The sequence below is a fragment of the Indicator indicator genome, chromosome 9 (genome assembly GCF_027791375.1).
Source record: "Indicator indicator isolate 239-I01 chromosome 9, UM_Iind_1.1, whole genome shotgun sequence".
In the NCBI taxonomy this organism is placed as follows: Eukaryota; Metazoa; Chordata; class Aves; order Piciformes; family Indicatoridae; genus Indicator; species Indicator indicator.
The window spans coordinates 37,605,171-37,622,709 of NC_072018.1; the positions used below are offsets into that span (position 1 = coordinate 37,605,171).

The 17,539-nt window shown below is 62.6% G+C and overlaps 1 protein-coding gene across 1 annotated transcript in view; it reads left to right on the plus strand.

Moving 5' to 3' along the window:
• Nucleotides 1-17,539, plus strand: part of GRHL1 (grainyhead like transcription factor 1) — a 32,140-nt gene continuing 14,601 nt past the window's right edge. Inside the window, exons 1-8 of the mRNA XM_054383544.1 lie at nucleotides 1-20; nucleotides 3,431-3,617; nucleotides 6,061-6,131; nucleotides 7,771-8,146; nucleotides 9,249-9,325; nucleotides 10,097-10,253; nucleotides 10,910-11,021; nucleotides 11,699-11,793. Of these exons, the coding sequence (XP_054239519.1) occupies nucleotides 1-20; nucleotides 3,431-3,617; nucleotides 6,061-6,131; nucleotides 7,771-8,146; nucleotides 9,249-9,325; nucleotides 10,097-10,253; nucleotides 10,910-11,021; nucleotides 11,699-11,793 (1,095 nt within the window). The remainder of the gene's footprint in view (nucleotides 21-3,430; nucleotides 3,618-6,060; nucleotides 6,132-7,770; nucleotides 8,147-9,248; nucleotides 9,326-10,096; nucleotides 10,254-10,909; nucleotides 11,022-11,698; nucleotides 11,794-17,539) is intronic.

The following is a 17,539-nucleotide window of genomic DNA, read 5'->3' on the forward strand; positions in this document are numbered from 1 at the left end:
ATGACACAAGACTACGACAAGTGAGTGAGCAGGGTGAGGAGGAACCGGCTCCGGTCCGACCGGTCCCTCCGGATCGGAGGGTCGGGAGGGGAGCTGCGGTCAGAGGGGCTCGCCGCCCCGGGGCTCGCTCCCCGCTGGGGCCGGGCTGAGGGGCAACCGCACTCCCCGGGGGACCGCCCCGCGATCCCCCTCTTCTGTCCTGTCGGACGAATAACCGGAGGCGGCGGCGGGGCGGTGCGATATGGCGGGGAGGAGGAGGTGGAGGGGGGAAAGCCTCGGGGAGTGGAGGTGGGGGGCCGGCACCGAGGCGACCCCGGCGGCCACCCCGCCCTGTCGAGGCGAGCGGCGAGGCAGGGCTGGCTTTGAAACCCGACACCGACAGCGAGGCGTGGGGCAGCGCTGTCGCCGTCCGCCCCCCGCCCCGCCGCGCCTTAAATGCTGGAGGTGGCGGCGGCGGGGGGGAGCCGGGTCGCGCTGTCGGGAGGAACGGGCGCCGTCGCAGCGCCAGGCTGGGCCTCGCTGCCAGGGGGCTGAGGGAGGCGGGCGGCGCTGGGCTGTGCCCCCAGCTCGCTGGCCGGCGGCGAGAGCTGCCCCCATGGACTTCTACGAGGCGCATCCGTCCGGCAAGGTGGATTTCGGCAGGTAAGGCTTCGGCGGGGCCCACCCGCGCCGGCAGCCGGCCGAAAGGCCCTCTTCGTGCGGGACCCGGCCGTGAGAAGCGTTCAGCCCCAGCGCCACGCGTGTTCGTGTGGCTGCCAAACTGCCATCCCTAGCCGGAGCCCTCGCTGGGGCTTGTCTCGAGCCCGTCCCGTGTCCGTCTGCGGACACAGGGCACAGCAGCCCCTCGGAGGGAGTTTGGAGAACCGGTGGTAAAATCGCTCTGTTCTCAGTGACACAAGACGCGCTTGTTCCCAAAGGAGCGCACGGAATTTGACCCAGCTCCAGCGTTCCTTGGCTATTCTGCCGCCGCGGAGGACGGGCTGATGCAGCAGCTCCCTCGCCTCGTGGCTTCTCACCACCGGTGCTCCTTAACAGGCGCAGCCAGGACGATTGAGGTCCAGGCACTTTGTTTTTTTTCTGGTGGGTAGAAACCAGCGAAGGAAAATGAGAGATGTGCCCCCTGCCAGCCCGGGCGGGGGGCACTGGGGTGAGGGTCGTGGTGTCTGGGGAGCGGGAGGGAAAGTGGGCTCGGGGTGGGTGACTGAGCAGGAATCGTTCCTGAGATGGGGACGCAGAAGGCTGCAGGGAGAGGATGTCTGAGGTGACAGCTCCCGGGGGTGCTCCTTCCGCCAGGGCCGCGCAGGAGAGCCCTCGGAGCAGCAGCAGGGAGCTTGCCGGCAGCCTCTGCTGGCCCCCGCGGTCTGCCCCGACCCAGCCGCTCCGGGAGCAGCTGCTCCGGGAGCAGCTCCACGTGCCAGGGCCCTGGCAGCCTGGCACTGAGGAGTGATCCGTGTTTGCCTTCTGCTGGTGATGCCTCTTCCTGAGCTTGAGCTCCTGCCAAGCCCTGTGCTGGTCCGGGGAGACCTCCCCTTGCCCCACTGCAGGGGGCAGGCTGCCCGGCAGACACCGTGCGTTGTGCCCGGGTGCTGCCGTGACCAAGCACACGGGGATTGGGCGTTTCGCACCCGCTGCCTTCAGCGGCTGCTGCTCGGGGGATTTGGCTCTGTGGGAGCGTTGCCTTGCTGGAGGGAATCAGCCTGTCACAGTATATCAGAGGTTGGAGGGGACCTCGAGAGATCACCAGGTCCACCCCCCCTGCCAGAGCAGGATCACTTAGGGTAGTCTGCACAGGAACGCATCCAGATGGGTTTGGAAAGTCTCCAGAGAAGGAAACTCCACAACCCCCCTGGGGAACCTGTTCCTAGGGGTCCTGTGAGCTCTGGCAGCGCTGACTGAGCTGCTCGGCTTGGTGGGGATGGAGCTGCACCCAGGACGCTTCAGCTGCTGCCTTCTCTGCCAGTGGCTTTCCCTGGAGGAGTTACCCATTTGCTGCGGGTGTTTGAGGTGTTTTGGGTCATAGACTCACAGAACAGCAGGGGATGGAAGGGACCTCTGGAGATCAGAGTCCTATCCCCTGCCACAGGGGCAGGAGCACCTGCACAGGAGCACCTAGGAACACATCCAGGTAGGGCTTGGAGAGCCAGAGGAGAGCTCCACAAGCTCTCTGGACAGCCTGCTCCAGGGCTCTGTCACCCTCACACCAAGGAAGTTTCTCCTCCTGCTGAGGTGTTTTTCCCTCCCGTATAAGAGCAGGAGGCTGTGCCCCTCCTTACAGCCAGCCCTGCTCTGTCTTCTGCTGCACGCCCACCTTTGGGACCTGGATGTCCTCCGCGCCGGGGCCACCTCTAGGTGTAGAGAAAAGGCTTTGATGCCAGAGCTTGGCTGCTCCTCGTTGTTGTTGTTGTTTGCCTTTTGCTGACGATCTGCTGTTGATTGATGGCCACGAAGTGCTCTTGCAAGCGCTGCGGAGTGTCCTCAGCCCAGCCGGAGCTGAAGCTGTGTGAGACTCAGCTGGCACTGATAAAGGATCAAAGAAGCTTTGGTGGAGGGAGGTAGTGATAACGCTGTGGAGCTGATGGCAGCGATTAGAGCCTTTCACAACGTTTCTCTTCGCAGGATATTTCACTCTGGTGTCAATCTGCGAGCAGGTGGTGCTCAGCAGCTGGGCAAGGGGAGGAGAAGCTTTTTGTTAGGGGCTTAAAATCACTTCTTTGGTGGAAAAACAATCACCAAGGCATTTAAAAACTCCCAGCTGGGGGTGATTGCAGGCAAGAAGCCTCCTTTCCATCCTTGCCTCTCTGCATGAAGGAAGACAAGGTCAGGCTGGATGAGGCCTTGAGCAACCTGGGCTGGGGGAAGGTTGAAGATCATCATGGCAGGGGCTTGGAATTGGATGATCTTCAAGGTCCCTTCCAACCCAACCCACTCCATGACTCTGTGAAGCATTCCCTGCCCTGCTGCTGTGAGGTTCCCATTGAGCATTGCCCCTGCTCAGTCCATAACTGATCAGCAGCTTCTGGGTGGTGTTTCCAGGTGCCCTCTGAGGGTGGCAGACACCTGGCAGCTGTGGGGGATGGAGAGAAGCTTTGCTGCTTCCTATTTTGTAGCCGTGTGTGGGAACTGGAGCAGCTTGTGGCTTGGTGTGATCCCCTTGGATGTGCTGGAGGTTGGCAGTGTGGGAAGGCTCTGGGGGGGATTTGGAGCCCCAGCAGGGCAGCTGTGCCCCTCCGTGGCTTTGCCTTTGTCTACGGCTGGTGAGCTTGGTCAGCTCACCCCCGAGTGAGAGCAGGAGGAGGTTTCTGGGCTGACTAATCCTTGCAGGGCAGTGAATCAGAGGTGAAGCCCCAAGGAACTGGGGCAGCTGGTGCTGAGGAGCCTCAGGAGCTGTTCCAAGCTTTGTTTTCCGCTCCTTTCTTCTGTTTGGCTACAGCAAGAGGCCTGTGCTGGTCCTGCAGAATGACTCCCTCTACTCCCAGAGACGTCCCTACACCAGTGAGGATGAGGCCTGGAAAACCTTCCTGGAGAACCCCCTGACAGCAGCCACCAAAGCCATGATGAGCATCAATGGGGACGAGGACAGCGCCGCTGCCCTGGGCCTGCTCTATGACTACTACAAGGTAGGGTGGCATGGGGCGGCTGGCACCCAGGGCAGCTGCCACCCTGGGAAGGCTGCTGGCCTTTGCTGGAGGGTCCTGCAGGAGCTCTCAGTAGATCAGGAGGACTCCAAACCAGGCTGGAGGAGACTTCGAGCCACCTGTGCTAGGGGAAGGTTGGAGATCATCCAGTTCCAAGCCCCCTGCCATGGGCAAAGCCTGGGCTTGGAACTGGATGATCTCCAACATCCTTTCTAACCCTACCCATCCTGGGTGTCCCTGTCCCTGGCAGGGGGCTTGGAACTGGATGATCTTCAGGGTCCCTCCCAACCCATCCAATTCTGTCACCCTGTGTAAGTGGCAGCACAGCCACAGCTCTTCTGCTGCAGGCTGGGGCTGGGTTGAGCTTCCCTGCAGCTCGGTGTGGTGGGGCAGGAGCTGCAGCTGCTCCTGGCCTGTGGGCTCCAGGCTCTGCAGGAGGCTGTGTGGCACAGGCATGGTTGTCAAGGGACTTCTCTTGGGTGGTCCCTCTGGTGCTGGCACTGCTGGCTCTTGCTGGGCCCTTCGTGTGCCCCCTCAGTGGCAGGCAGCTGTGGGCAAAGGTTTCTGATGGTGTGTAGGTTTGCAGTTGCCCACCTGAAGCAGCTGCTGTCTGCTCCCCTGTGACCTTCATCTGCTGTCCCCTATCCATGCTGTGGCATCTGTGGTTGCCTTCCCCACCTCTGGAGGTGTCAGCTGGAGGCAGCCAAGCAGGTAACCTTGGGGTCCTCCTTGCTGAGCTTTCCTCAGCACCACAAGCCCAAGAGAGGGAAGTTGTCTCTGGTCCAAGCTGGAGAGCAGCAGGGAGGTGTCCTGCTGGGGTCAGCTGCCTGTGCTGGGGGGCCCTGGCTCAGCAGGGGAGGTGGCAGCTTTGCCTTTACTCTGAGGGTGGTGAGGCTCTGGGGCAGGCTGCCCAGGGAGGCTGTGGTTGCCCCTCCCTGGAGGTGCTCAAAGCCAGGCTGGATGAGGCCTTGAGCAACCTGGGCTGGTGGGACCATGGCAGGGGCTTGGAACTGGATGATCTTCAAGGTCCCTTCCAAGCCTTCTGTGAACCTCTGAGCAGCAGGAGGCTGCCCTGGGTTCCTGTGCCTGCCACTTTCTAGCAGCTGCCAGCCTTGGGGTGCTCCCTGGGCAGAGCTCATGGCAGGGGGCTTGGAACTAGATGATCTTCAACATCCCTTCCAACCCATTCCATGCATCTAATGCAGCCCCTGAAGACTTCTCACAGAGTCACAGAATGGGTTGGAAGGGACCTTGAAAATCATCTAGTTCCAAGCCCCCTGCCATGGACAACAGATCATCAGCATGGGGTTGGAGCTGGATGATCTTTAACCTTCCCCTAGCCCAGGTTGTTCAAGGCCTCACCCAACCTTGAACACCTTCATGGAAGATCAGAATCTGTTTGGTTGGCAAAGACCTTGAGGATGTCCAACAGCTGTGGTGTGGTTGGAGGTCCCAGGTCCAGAGGGTGAGGCAGGGCTTGGGTTCCAGTCAGGGGCATGCAGGTCACCTGGAGCTGGCCAGGAGCCATGGCTGCTCCACACCATGCCTAGGCAGTGTCTGAGAGGCTTTGCTGTGGGAGGTGGTGGTGAGGAGTTCCCTGCTCCAGCAGCTCACTCAGGGGGCATGCTGAGGGGCACACAAGTGCTGGGCACCACAGCTGGGTTGTGGAGGTGGTTGTGTGAACTTGGTGCATGGTTGAGGGCACCTTGGTGCCATGGGCTTGTGCCAGCAGCCACTGGGTACTGTCTGTGTGCTCCACCACAGGGGGAGGACTTTCCCTCCTGTGTGCCTTGGCCCTGTGAGTCTCTGTGGGTGGCTTGGGATGGGTGCTGTGGTGCCTGCTGTCTGCAGGGCAGGGCCTGCCCTTGGCACCAGACCTGAGGAGCTGACCTGCGCTCTCTTGGTGCACAGCACTGGGGGGGCACCTCCTGTTTGGGTCAGGCTGTGGTCCTGGCCAGGCACAGGGCAGCTGCAGCAGTTCCATGCTCCTCCCTGAGCCCCGTGCCCTCACAGGACAAGGAAATCCTTGGGTGGTCTTTGAGGAAGTGATCAGAGAGCTGCTGTGGGTGGGGAGGGGGCTGTGGGGTGTCTGGAGAGCTGCTGTGGGTGGAGAGGGGACAGTGGGGTGGTCTGGAGAGCTGCTGTGGGTGGGGAGGGGGCTGTAGGGTGTCTGGAGAGCTGCTGTGGGTGGGGAGGGGGCTGTAGGGTGACCTGGAGAGCTGCTGTGGGTGGGGAGGGGGCTGTAGGGTGTCTGGAGAGCTGCTGTGGGTGGGGAGGGGGCTGTGGACAGAGTCCTCTCAAGCCCTGAGCTGATCCTGTGCCAGGTGCTGCCCAGCTGTGATACTTGCATTGGCTGACAGTGCCCAGCTGGCAGTGCCCACAGAGCTGCTCTGCTGCAGTTACAGCTTTGTCTTGGCTTCCCCAGGTGCCCAGGGAGAGGAGATCTTCCACAGCCAAGCCAGAGGCAGAGCATCCTGAGCAGGACCACAGCAAAAGGTACTTTGGGTTTGTTGCTGCTTGGCTGCTCCTCTGCCTCCCCTCCTGGCACCTGCAGCCCTGCAGTGGCCTCCAGTGGTCCCTCCTGAGGTGCAGCTCAGCTTCCTCTGCCCTCAGAGCTCAGTAGCTGCAGGCTGGGGAAGCTGGAGCCCAGGAGATTCCACCTCAGCATCAGGAGAAACTTCTCTGGTGTGAGGCTGCTGAGCCCTGGAGCAGGCTGCCCAGAGAGGTTGTGGAGTCTCCTCTGGAGAGCTTCCAGCCCCACCTGGATGTGTTCTGTGTGCCCTGCCCTGTCCCCTGCCCTGGCAGGGGGTTGTGCTGGATGGTCTCTGGGGGTCCCTTCCGGCATCCCAGGAGTGGTTTGCTGTTGCTCTGTACCCCGAGTTGTGCCCTGCCCCCGGGACAGGCTGACCCTGGGCTGTGGTGTGGAGAGCTGAGGCTCAGCTACTTCTCACGGCCATCCCTCTGCTTGCTGTCTGCTGCTGCCATGGGGCTGGGTGGCAGGAGCTGCGCTTTCCAGGCTGGGCACAGTGTGGTGGTGTGGGCAGCCCTTCCCCAAACGGGGGACACTGTGACCCTTCCCTCTTTGCATGTGGCTGCCCCTGGTCGCTGTGCCAGGGCCCCAGCAGCATTCTTGGTGCATGGCCTGAGGGGGAAGGGCTCTGGGGTGCTGGTGCTGGTGCTGGCTCCTGGGGTGGTGTTGGGTGTGGACTTCTCTGGTATCCTCTGGAACTCCTCCTGTCTTTCTCTCTTCCTTCCTCTTCCTGCCCTGCTCTCTGGTGCCTCCCCAGCAGAAGATGACCCTGATTAAGTAGCTTACGAATGAGGTCCATGCCAGCCAGGCCTCCACTCCTTCCATCCTCGTCCTTTGGACAGCCCTAGAGTGCTCCCAGGACTCAGGTGAGGCTTTGGGCTGCCCCAGCAGCCTGGTCCCTGCCCAGGGGCTACCACTGCTGCCCTCGCCCCAGCTCTGCTCCCACACTGCCCCACAGCTGCCCTCTGCCACTGCAGCCAGCTGGGCTGGCTCCATAGAGGGCTGGGCAGTCTCACAGCTGTGCCAAAGAGAGGGCAGGGGCAGGGCAGGCTGGCATGGTGGCTCTCACCTCAGCCACGGGGCTGTGTCCTGGCACTGAGTGTGGTGAGATGGATGCTGGGCTGTGTCCTGGCACCATGAGTGTGGATCCTTTGGAGGTGTTGTGGTGCCCATGCCTGGGGCAGAGGAGCAGAGCCTTTGCCCTCAGCCCTTCTCCATGCACCAGGGAGCAGATCAGTGGTGCTGTGTGGTGCCCTCATGCTGCAGAGCTGCTGGGCAGGCAGTGAGGCTGTGGCTCTGGAGCCTCCCTGCTGGGTGCCTGCTCTCCAGAGTGGCACAGCAGAGCTGGAGGTTCTCAGCTGCCCATGGCAGGGCTGAGCTGCTGTCAGAGCCAGCTGAGAGGAGCTGCTGCTGGCTGGCAGTGAGCTGTGTGCTACTCTGCCCTGCCGTGCAGTGAGCTGTGCTGCTCTGACTCAGTGGTGCAGTGTGCTGACCCTGCTCTGCCCTGCAGTGGTGCAGTGAGCTGTGTGCTGCCCTGCCCTGCTGTGCAGTGGTGCAGTGTGCAGTGAGCTGTGCTGCCCTGACCCTGCCCTGCTGTGCCCCCAGGAGCAGCCTCCCCGGCGCCGCGGAGCCGCTGGTGTCTGCGGGGGACAGCCGAGTGCCGGTGCTGAAGAATGTTCCCTTCAACATCGTGCTGCCCCCCGCCGCCCCCCGCGGCCCCCTCACGGCCCCCGACACCACCGTCACCGTCTCCATCGCTGCCATGCCCAACCCCCACCCCATCAAGACGGAGTCGCAGCCGCAGGGCTTCGCCGTGGGGCTGCCCCCCGCCGCCTACCACCCCGAGCCCCCCGAGCGCCTGGTGGTCTTCGACAGGAGCCTCAACCCCGAGCAGTTCAGCTCCAGCAGCCAGCCCCAGAGCTCCCAGCGCCGCACCCCAGACTCCACCTTCTCGGAGACCTTCAAGGAGGGGGTGCAAGAGGTACCAGGGGCAGGACCTGTGCCTCGGGCTGGGCTCCAGCTCTGCCCTGGCAGCCACAGAACTGCCCGGGCTGGGAGCCAGGGGAGGTGATGAACCCTGCAAGGCATGGAGGGGCTGCTCAGCAGGGGGAGGAGAAGGCTCAGTGAGACCTCAGAGCAGCCTTCCAGTAGCTGAAGGGCTGCAGGAGAGCTGGGGAGGGACGTGGGACAAGGGCTGGGGGTGCCAGGAGGAGGGACAATGGCTTTGAGCTGGGAGAGGGGAGACTGAGAGTGGAGATGAGAAAGAAATTCTTGGCAGTAGGGTGGGGAGACACTGGCACAGGTTGTGGATGTTCCCTGCCTGGAGGTGTTCAAGGCCAGGCTGGAAGAGACTTTGAGCCACCTGGGCTGGGGGAAGGTTGAAGATCATCCAGTTCCAAGCTCCCTGCCATGGGCTGTGCCCTAATGGCTGTGCCCACGGCAGGGAGCTTGGAACTGGATGATCTTCAGGGTCCCTTCCAACCCAACCCACCCTGTGCCCCTTAGCAGTGCCAGAGCCTTTGGCTGGCAGAGGGCAAAGGGTTCCCTCCTCACACAGCACCAGGCCAGGCTCTTCAGGAGCTCAGTACCCCCTGTGCAGCTGCAGGGCCTGTGTCTGGCACCCTCCCTGCTGCCAGGCCCCAGCTGTGGGGGTGTCAGTGGGGGGGATTTGGGGCCCTGGGTGAGAGCTGAAGCTGGATGTGTCCTGTGGCTTTGTGCTCTGATGCCAGCTGCAAACAGCTGCATGGCCATGGCCTGGGCTGCAGCTAGGGACTGGGCAGCTCTGCCCCTCTGTGGCATCTGGGAGGGTTCTCAGGTCTTGGGGGGGTGAAGGCTCTCAGGTGCTCCCCCAGAAGCTCGTGAGGTGCTCAGCTGGCACCCAAAGCTGTGAGTGAAGCTCCTGCCCTGGTGCCCAGAGCAGCTCCCAGCAGCTCCCTTGTTACCTGCTGGTGGCTTTGCCTGCCAGGACTGCTGTGGCAGCAGCAATGTGCTCAGCCTTGCCTTGCTGCAGCCTTCCTCCCCCCTACCCCGTGTCCCAACCCCCTGTGTTCCCCCCCATCTCACCACTGCTGTCTCTGCCCCAGGTGTTCTTCCCCCCAGAGCTGAACCTGCGCATGGCCAACATGAGCTCAGAGGATTATGTGTTTGACAGCATCTCTGGGTAAGGCTTTGTGCTGCTACCCCCCCTGCCCCAGCTCTTGGGGCTCTCCAGCCCTTGGGTGCCTGCCTGCTGCAGGGTCTCAGCTGCAGACCCTCCCTGTGCCCCTGCCACAGCTGCCTGCAGCTGGCCCCCAGCAGCCCTGGGGAGGTGTGGTGGTGCCTGGCAGCTCTGCAGTGCTTTCACAGCTGCCTTCCAGCTGTGTCCCCTCTCTGGCCTTGCTCTCTCCTGGAGCATCCTGTGCTGGTGGGAGGTGTCCCTGCCCATAGCAGGGGGTTGGGACTGGATGATCTTCAAGGTCCCTTCCAGCCCAGCCCAGTCTGTGACCCTGAATCTCCCTGCTGGAAGTGCACAGCAGAGGCTGGAAGCATGTACACTCCTCTGAGCTGAGGGGGGGGTAGGGGCTGGTGGCTTGGGTGGGTGCAGGTGGCCCAGAGGGGAGGGGAGCAGCCTGTGCCCACTGAGCATCCTCTTGTGAATGGAATTTCCTTGCTAGTGATCCTGCTGTTCCACGAGAGCAGCTTGCTGCTGCCAGCCTGGGCAGGGAGCTGCCAGCCCTGCCCTCTGTGTCTGGTGATGAGCTTGGCCCAGCAGTTCCCAGAAGTGCTCATTTCTGAAGGAAAGGACTGGCTGAGGGCTGGGCTCCTGCTGCAGCTCCCCTGCCTGCTGCTGTCTGGGTGACTCAGCTGGCAGCCTTGGAGCTGCTCCAGGAGGAGTCTGGAAGGCTGGCTCAGCTTTCCAGGAAAGAGCCTCAGCACCCTCCTGGCTCCCTAGGAACAACTTTGAGTACACCCTGGAAGCCTCCAAGTCGCTGAGGCAGAAGCCTGGGGACAGCACCATGACCTACCTGAACAAAGGGCAGTTCTACCCCATCACCCTGAAGGAGGCCAGCAGCACCGAGGGCATCCACCACCCTATCAGCAAAGTACGGGTGAGTGCCAGCCCCCAGCCACACAGCACATCCCCTGTGCCCCACCCCCCGAGAGGGGAGAGGGCAGGGGTGCCCCTGTGCCCCCCCCCCCAGATAGGGCAGAGGGCAGGGGTCTCCCTGCAGCCCCCCAGAGAGGGGGAGCACAGGGATCTCCTTCCCAGAACCCCTCCAGAAAGCAGGGTCCCCCTCTGCCCAGAGCAGCACCCCCTTAGGTGCCCTCTTGCCCTGGCTGCCCACAGGCTGGGTGCCAGCAGTGCTGTCAGCACCAAGTGTAGGTGGTGCAGCCCTGGTATGAGCAACCTGCGCTGCAACTGGGAGAGAGCTCTGCTCCTCTGGTGCCCCTGGCACTGCTGCTCCCTGCCTGGCACTGCCCTGCTCCTGGCACAGCTGCAGCTGTGAGGGCATTTCTGTTCCTCTGGTGCCTCTGGCACTGCTGCTCCCTGCCTGGCACTGCCCTGCTCCATGAGCTGCAGCTGTGAGGGCATCTCTGCTCCTCTGGTGCCCCTGGCACTGCTGCTCCCTGTCTCCCTGCTTGGCACAGCCCTGCTGGAGCCTGGACCCTGGTACCCCTGAGCCCCCCCTGGGGGTGGCCTGCCCCCTGGGAGTGGTCTGCCCAGTGTGTGCGGGTGGTGAGGTGTGCCCTTGCCCCCTGGCAGAGTGTGATCATGGTGGTGTTTGCTGAGGACAAGAGCCGGGAGGAGCAGCTGCGGCACTGGAAGTACTGGCACTCCAGGCAGCACACCGCCAAGCAGCGCTGCATCGACATTGGTGAGGGCACCCAGGGGGCACGGCCTGGGGCACCCCTGTGGGGACACACAGTCTGGGGAACCCCTGTGAGGGCACAGCCCTCAGCCAGCTCAAGCCTTCTGCTCAGGGTGGGCTGCCTGGGGGAGGCTTTGGGATCCATGGAAGAGGCTGGGGTGGAAGGGCCCTTGAAGATCAGCCCCCTCCAGCCCCGTCACACTGAAGTCTCTCCCTCCCTGGTGAGGTGGCACGTCCTGGCTCCCAGGGTTTGGGGCTCTGCCTTCCCAGGGGGTTCCTACTTTGGCATTTCTGCTGCAGCCTGCAGTCCTCCCCCCTCCTCCCTTTGGCTTGGTTGGTTTTGTTTTGCAAGAACCATTTCCAGCCTTTTCTGGGTTTTATTTTTGGTGATCCCTCCTGAGGTGCAGCTGAGCCTCCTCAGAGCAGTTGGGAAGCTGGAACCCAGGAGGTGCCACCTCAGCATGTGGAAGGTTGAAGATCATACAGTTCCAAGCTCCCTGCCATGGGCACAGCCTGGAACTGGATGATCTTCACCATCCCTTCCACCCCAACCCATCCTGGGTGTCCGTGCCCATGGCAGGGGGTTGGCACTGGATGCTCTCTGAGGTCCCTTCCACCCCATCCCATGGCTCCACACTGCTTTGACTCCTGACCTGCTCCTTCCTTCTCCTCCTTCCCCCCAGCTGACTACAAGGAGAGCTTCAACACCATCAGCAACATAGAGGAGATTGCCTACAATGCCATCTCCTTCAGCTGGGACATCAACGAGGAGGCCAAGGTGTGTGCCCAGGCTGCCCCCTGCTGTCCCCTGCCCAGGCCTCTGGCCTGCCTGCTGATGAGCTGCCAGCAGTTTAACCTCTCAGGAGGCAGAACCTGCTGCAGCCAGGGGGGTTGCAGGGCAGCTGCAGAGCTGCTGCAGGGTCCCTGGCACAGGGCAGCCCTGGCAGGGGGCAGCTGTGGGGCAGGGAGGTGGGGGGGTGTGTGTGCAGGAGCTGTGGTGGAGCAGGGCTGGCTGGGCAGCCCTGCAGGGAGCTCCTGAGGGAGCAGAGGATGCCCGGGGGTCTTCAGCAGGAGGACCAGCAGCTGCTGAGCTCCTGGAGCCCCTGGTGGAGCCAGAGCTTCCTGCTTGGAGCTGGAGCAGCCTCCTGTGAGCTCCTGGAGCCACAGCACCCAGCTTGGAGCTGGGGCAGCCTCCTGTGAGCTCCTGGAGCCCCAGCTCCCAGCTTGGAGCTGGAGCAGCCTCCTGTTTGCTCCTGGAGCCCCAGCTCCCAGCTTGGAGCTGGAGCAGCCTCCTGTTTGCTCCTGGAGCCCCAGCTCCCAGCTTGGAGCTGGAGCAGCCTCCTGTTTGCTCCTGGAGCCCCAGCTCCCAGCTTGGAGCTGGAGCAGCCTCCTGTTTGCTCCTGGAGCCCCAGCTCCCAGCTTGGAGCTGGAGCAGCCTCCTGTGAGCTCCTGGAGCCCCAGCTCCCAGCTTGGAGCTGGAGCAGCCTCCTGTGAGCTCCTGGAGCCCCAGCTCCCAGCTTGGAGCTGGAGCAGCCTCCTGTGAGCTCCTGGAGCCCCAGCTCCCAGCTTGGAGCTGGAGCAGCCTCCTGTGAGCTCCTGGAGCCCCAGCTCCCAGCTTGGAGCTGGAGCAGCCTCCTGTGAGCTCCTGGAGCCCCAGCTCCCAGCTTGGAGCTGGAGCAGCCTCCTGTGAGCTCCTGGAGCCCCAGCTCCCAGCTTGGAGCTGGAGCAGCCTCCTGTGAGCTCCTGGAGCCCCAGCTCCCAGCTTGGAGCTGGAGCAGCCTCCTGTGAGCTCCTGGAGCCCCAGCTCCCAGCTTGGAGCTGGAGCAGCCTCCTGTGAGCTCCTGGAGCCCCAGCTCCCACCTTGGAGCTGGAGCAGCCTCCTGTGAGCTCCTGGAGCCCCAGCTCCCAGCTTGGAGCTGGAGCAGCCTCCTGTGAGCTCCTGGAGCCCCAGCTCCCACCTTGGAGCTGGAGCAGCCTCCTGTGAGCTCCTGGAGCCCCAGCTCCCACCTTGGAGCTGGAGCAGCCTCCTGTGAGCTCCTGGAGCCCCAGCTCCCACCTTGGAGCTGGAGCAGCCTCCTGTGAGCTCCTGGAGCCCCAGCTCCCACCTTGGAGCTGGAGCAGCCTCCTGTGAGCTCCTGGAGCCCCAGCTCCCACCTTGGAGCTGGAGCAGCCTCCTGTGAGCTCCTGGAGCCCCAGCTCCCACCTTGGAGCTGGAGCAGCCTCCTGTGAGCTCCTGGAGCCCCAGCTCCCACCTTGGAGCTGGAGCAGCCTCCTGTGAGCTCCTGGAGCCCCAGCTCCCACCTTGGAGCTGGAGCAGCCTCCTGTGAGCTCCTGGAGCCCCAGCTCCCACCTTGGAGCTGGAGCAGCCTCCTGTGAGCTCCTGGAGCCCCAGCTCCCACCTTGGAGCTGGAGCAGCCTCCTGTGAGCTCCTGGAGCCCCAGCTCCCACCTTGGAGCTGGAGCAGCCTCCTGTGAGCTCCTGGAGCCCCAGCTCCCACCTTGGAGCTGGAGCAGCCTCCTGTGAGCTCCTGGAGCCCCAGCTCCCACCTTGGAGCTGGAGCAGCCTCCTGTGAGCTCCTGGAGCCCCAGCTCCCAGCTTGGAGCTGGAGCAGCCTCCTGTGAGCTCCTGGAGCCCCAGCTCCCAGCTTGGAGCTGGAGCAGCCTCCTGTGAGCTGCTGGAGCAGCCTCCTGCGAGCTCCTGGAGCCCCAGCTCCCAGCTTGGAGCTGGAGCAGCCTCCTGTGAGCTGCTGGAGCAGCCTCCTGCGAGCTCCTGGAGCCCCAGCTCCCAGCTTGGAGCTGGAGCAGCCTCCTGTGAGCTGCTGGAGCAGCCTCCTGCGAGCTCCTGGAGCCCCAGCTCCCAGCTTGGAGCTGGAGCAGCCTCCTGTGAGCTGCTGGAGCAGCCTCCTGCGAGCTCCTGGAGCCCCAGCTCCCAGCTTGGAGCTGGGGCCAGCCTCCTGCGAGCTCCTGGAGCCCCAGCTCCCAGCTTGGAGCTGGGGCAGCCTCCTGCGAGCTCCTGGAGCCCCAGCTCCCAGCTTGGAGCTGGGGCAGCCTCCTGCTGAGCTCTGACCTCGCAGGAGTGTGGGTACCAAAGTGTGGGCAGCACCCTGGCTGCTGTTGGCTGCAGTTCCTTGTAGCCCCTCACCTTCAGGATCCCTGTGGCTGGGAGAGCCCAACCATGGCCCCTGCAGCCTGAGCAGCTGCTGGGTGCCAGGGCAATAGGGCAGGGAGTGGGCACAGCCCGGTTCCAAGGGCATCTCCCCCTGGTGTGGTGCTGGGACCCATGCAGAAGTTTCTCTGGGGAGGTTCAGTGCTGCCTGGGGTCTGACAGGGGCTGTGGGGGGGAGCCAGGCTGCAGGCCACAGAGGTGCTCTGAGGCAGGGGCACAGGAGGGAAGTCCTGGCAGGTGCTGCCTGCCTCCTGCTGCTCTGTGCTGGCCTCCTGGCTGGGCTGGGTGGTCCTGGAGGTCTCCTCCAAGCAGAGAGGTTCTGGCCTTGCCCTGTGGCTTTCTGGCATTCTGTTGTCTTTGGCTTCTTATTGCTGCAGACTAGAAGCAGGTTCGCAGCTCAGCTTTGGGGGTTTTGTGTTCATGTCCAGGTTTGTTGATGTCCAAATCACAGAACTGTTCTGGTTGGAAGAGACCTTCAAGGTCCTCGAGTCCAACCTTCAACCCAAGACCACCATGGCCATTCAACCATGTCCCAGAGTGAGGTCTCCACAATTTGTCTGCTTCACAGAGTGCTTTGGGTTGCCAGGGACCCTTCAAGGGCATCTTGTCCAAGCTCCCTGCAGGCAGCAGGGACAGCTCCAGCTGGAGCAGGCTGCCCAGGGACACATCCAGGCTGAGCTTCCAGCCAGCTGTGGTGCTCAGAGTGTTTCCTGAAGCTGGAAGAGTCTTTCTCAGCTCTTCCAGAGAACACACTGGGAGGTGACTTCCCTCCTTTCTCCATTCCTTCATCCTGGGGGCAAAACTTCTTTGGCTATTTTTCTGTCTCTGTAGACACAAACCTTTCACTTTTCATGGAATCACAGAAGGGTTTGGGTTGGAGAAGACCTTGAAGCTCCTCCAGCCCAACCATTCTCCAACTCTGCCAAGGCTGGGGCTGAGCCATGGCCTTCAGCTCCACATCTCTGCCTCTGAAACCCATCCAGGGATGGGCATCCAGCCACCTCCCTGGGCAGCCTGTGCCAGGCCTGGAGAACCCTTCCAGTCAGGAAGTTCCTTCTCATGCCCAGCCTGAACTTCCCCTCAAGCAACCTGAGGCCATTTCCTCTCTTCCCATCACCTGATCCTGGGAAGGAGAGACCCTCCTGGGGATTTCTGTTGTTGCTGTTTGCTTGTTTGGGTTTTTTGTTTAGGTTTTTGAAGGGGTTGGGGGTGGTTTGGGTGCTTTTGGGGGTTGCCTACTCCTGGTTGGGTTTTGTTGTTGTTTTGGGGGTTTTGTTTGGTTTTGGTGTGTTTTGTTAGGGTTATTGAAGGGATTGGGGTTTGTTTGGGTGCTTTTGGGGATTGCCTGCTCCTGATTGGGATTTGATGTTGTTTTGGGGGGGTTGTTTGTTTTTTGGGTTTCTTTGTCCTGAAACATTGCAGATTTCTCTTTGCCCAGGAGCTTCCTTTTGCCTTTCTCCCAGCAGCTCAGCCCAGGCTGCCACCTGCCCCTGCAGCTTGATCTCCCAGCATGGGCTGGGAGGAAGCTCAGGCAGGACTGGGAACCTCCATCCCTGGGTTTCCCACGTGTGGCAAGCACTTCCTTACCTCAGAAGGGGCTGGCATCAGGGCTGGCATTCAGGAATCTGCATTTTCCTGCCCTTCACCAGCTGGTGCTGCTGATGGAGGGAGCTTGCTGGCAGGACCCTCTCCTCTCCAGGGCTGGGGTCCCCACTCTGCCTTCCTGGGTGTGGGGTGGGACCCTCCAGGGGCTCTGTCAGTCACCCAGGCTGGGCTGGGCAGGCTGGGATGCCAAGAAAGCTCCCTGGGCCTCAGCAGGATGGTGCTGAGCTGGGCTGGCTGCGGCCCTATCGCCCATCTGCCAGACAAACCTTATTTGGGTGTCCGCTGCCAGGGGCAGGAGGTGGCTGGGAGCCCACAGCTGCAGGACCTGCCCAATTCTTTTATCTCTTGCCTGGCTGCCTCCTGCTGATGCAAAACCTGTGGTGTGTGTGGGAGGGCAAGAAACAAGGGTGAGGGCAGCAGGATGAGCCAGCTCCAGCTGAGCCTGGCTGCCTCTTGCTGCTCAGCGCAGCCTTGCTCTCTGGGCATGGGCTTCAGCTACCTGCCCCTTGCCCAGCACCCAGGGCCACTCCTGGGAGCCACCCAGCTGGCATCTCAGCCTCTGGGGGCTGTGCTGGTGGCAGCCAGGAGGGGACTTGCACCCAGCCAACTCACCACATCTGGAGCACGTTAAGCCCTGTCTTGGAATGTCCAGGTGGCCTTTGGGGACTTGAAGGGGGCTGCAGGGGAGCTGGGGAGGGACTTCAGCAGGGAGTGTAGGGACAGGACAGGGGGTGACAGTACATAAAGGGTGGCACCAGGAGGGTGGAGACTCCCAGGGAGTCCCATGGCAAAGATAAGGAGTGATGGGGACAAGGCACTGCTGGCTCCTGCAGCTCCTGGCTCAGGGCAGCTGTGCAGTGAGTGCTGCCCTGCCCAGCTGGAGCCCCCAGGAGAGCAGAGCATCAACCTCCTGGGCTCAGCTGTGCAGGGGCTCAGCCCCAGGCTGCTCTCTGAGCAGGACATGGGCTGGAGGTGAGACCCTACCCCTGGCACAGCCAGAGAGGGGTTGGGCTCTGCTCTGCAAGGGCTTTTCCAACCAGACCCAGGCTGTGATGCAGGAGGAGGAGGTCCCAGGGCATGCTGGAGTCCCTTTGCCTGCTGAGCCTTGGGCAGAGCATTGAAAGTGTTTGGCCAGGGTCAAGAAACCCCACCCCCAACTGCAGCAGGCCTGGCTGAGGCTGTGGGCACTGCCCAGAGCTGCAGGGTGTTCATGCCCACCCAAGCTGACCTGCCCCCAGATGTGACTCTGGACTTGCAGGTGGTTCCTGCTCAGCCTTGCTCTGCCGAGCTGCAGGTGCTGTTCCCCTGGCACTGCTGCCTTTGGCCTCCTATGCTGTGGTGCCCAGGAGAAACAGCAGAGGAGCTGTGGGCATGCAGAGCTCACCTCACAAGGGCCTCTTTCACCTCTCTGACAGCCAGGGCCCTGTGCCACTCAGGTTGCCCTTTAATTAGGGCAGCACTTCCTGGCTGGGTTGGGAGCAGAGCCTGGGAGAAGGAACTCTGCTGGCTGCTGCTCCTGCTGGAGCTCTGCAGTGCTGGACTGGAAGCTTCTTCTCCCAGCTCTGGGCATAGGCTGCTCCTGCTGTGACAAGGCGGGCCACGAGTTGGGGGAAAGTCACCAGCGATCTCTTGGGATAGGAAGAGACCTCCATGATCATCCAGCACCCAAAACCACCATGGCCCCAAGTGCCATGGCCAGAGGCACCTGAACCCCTCCAGGGATGGGGACTCCACCACCTCCCTGGGCAGCCTAG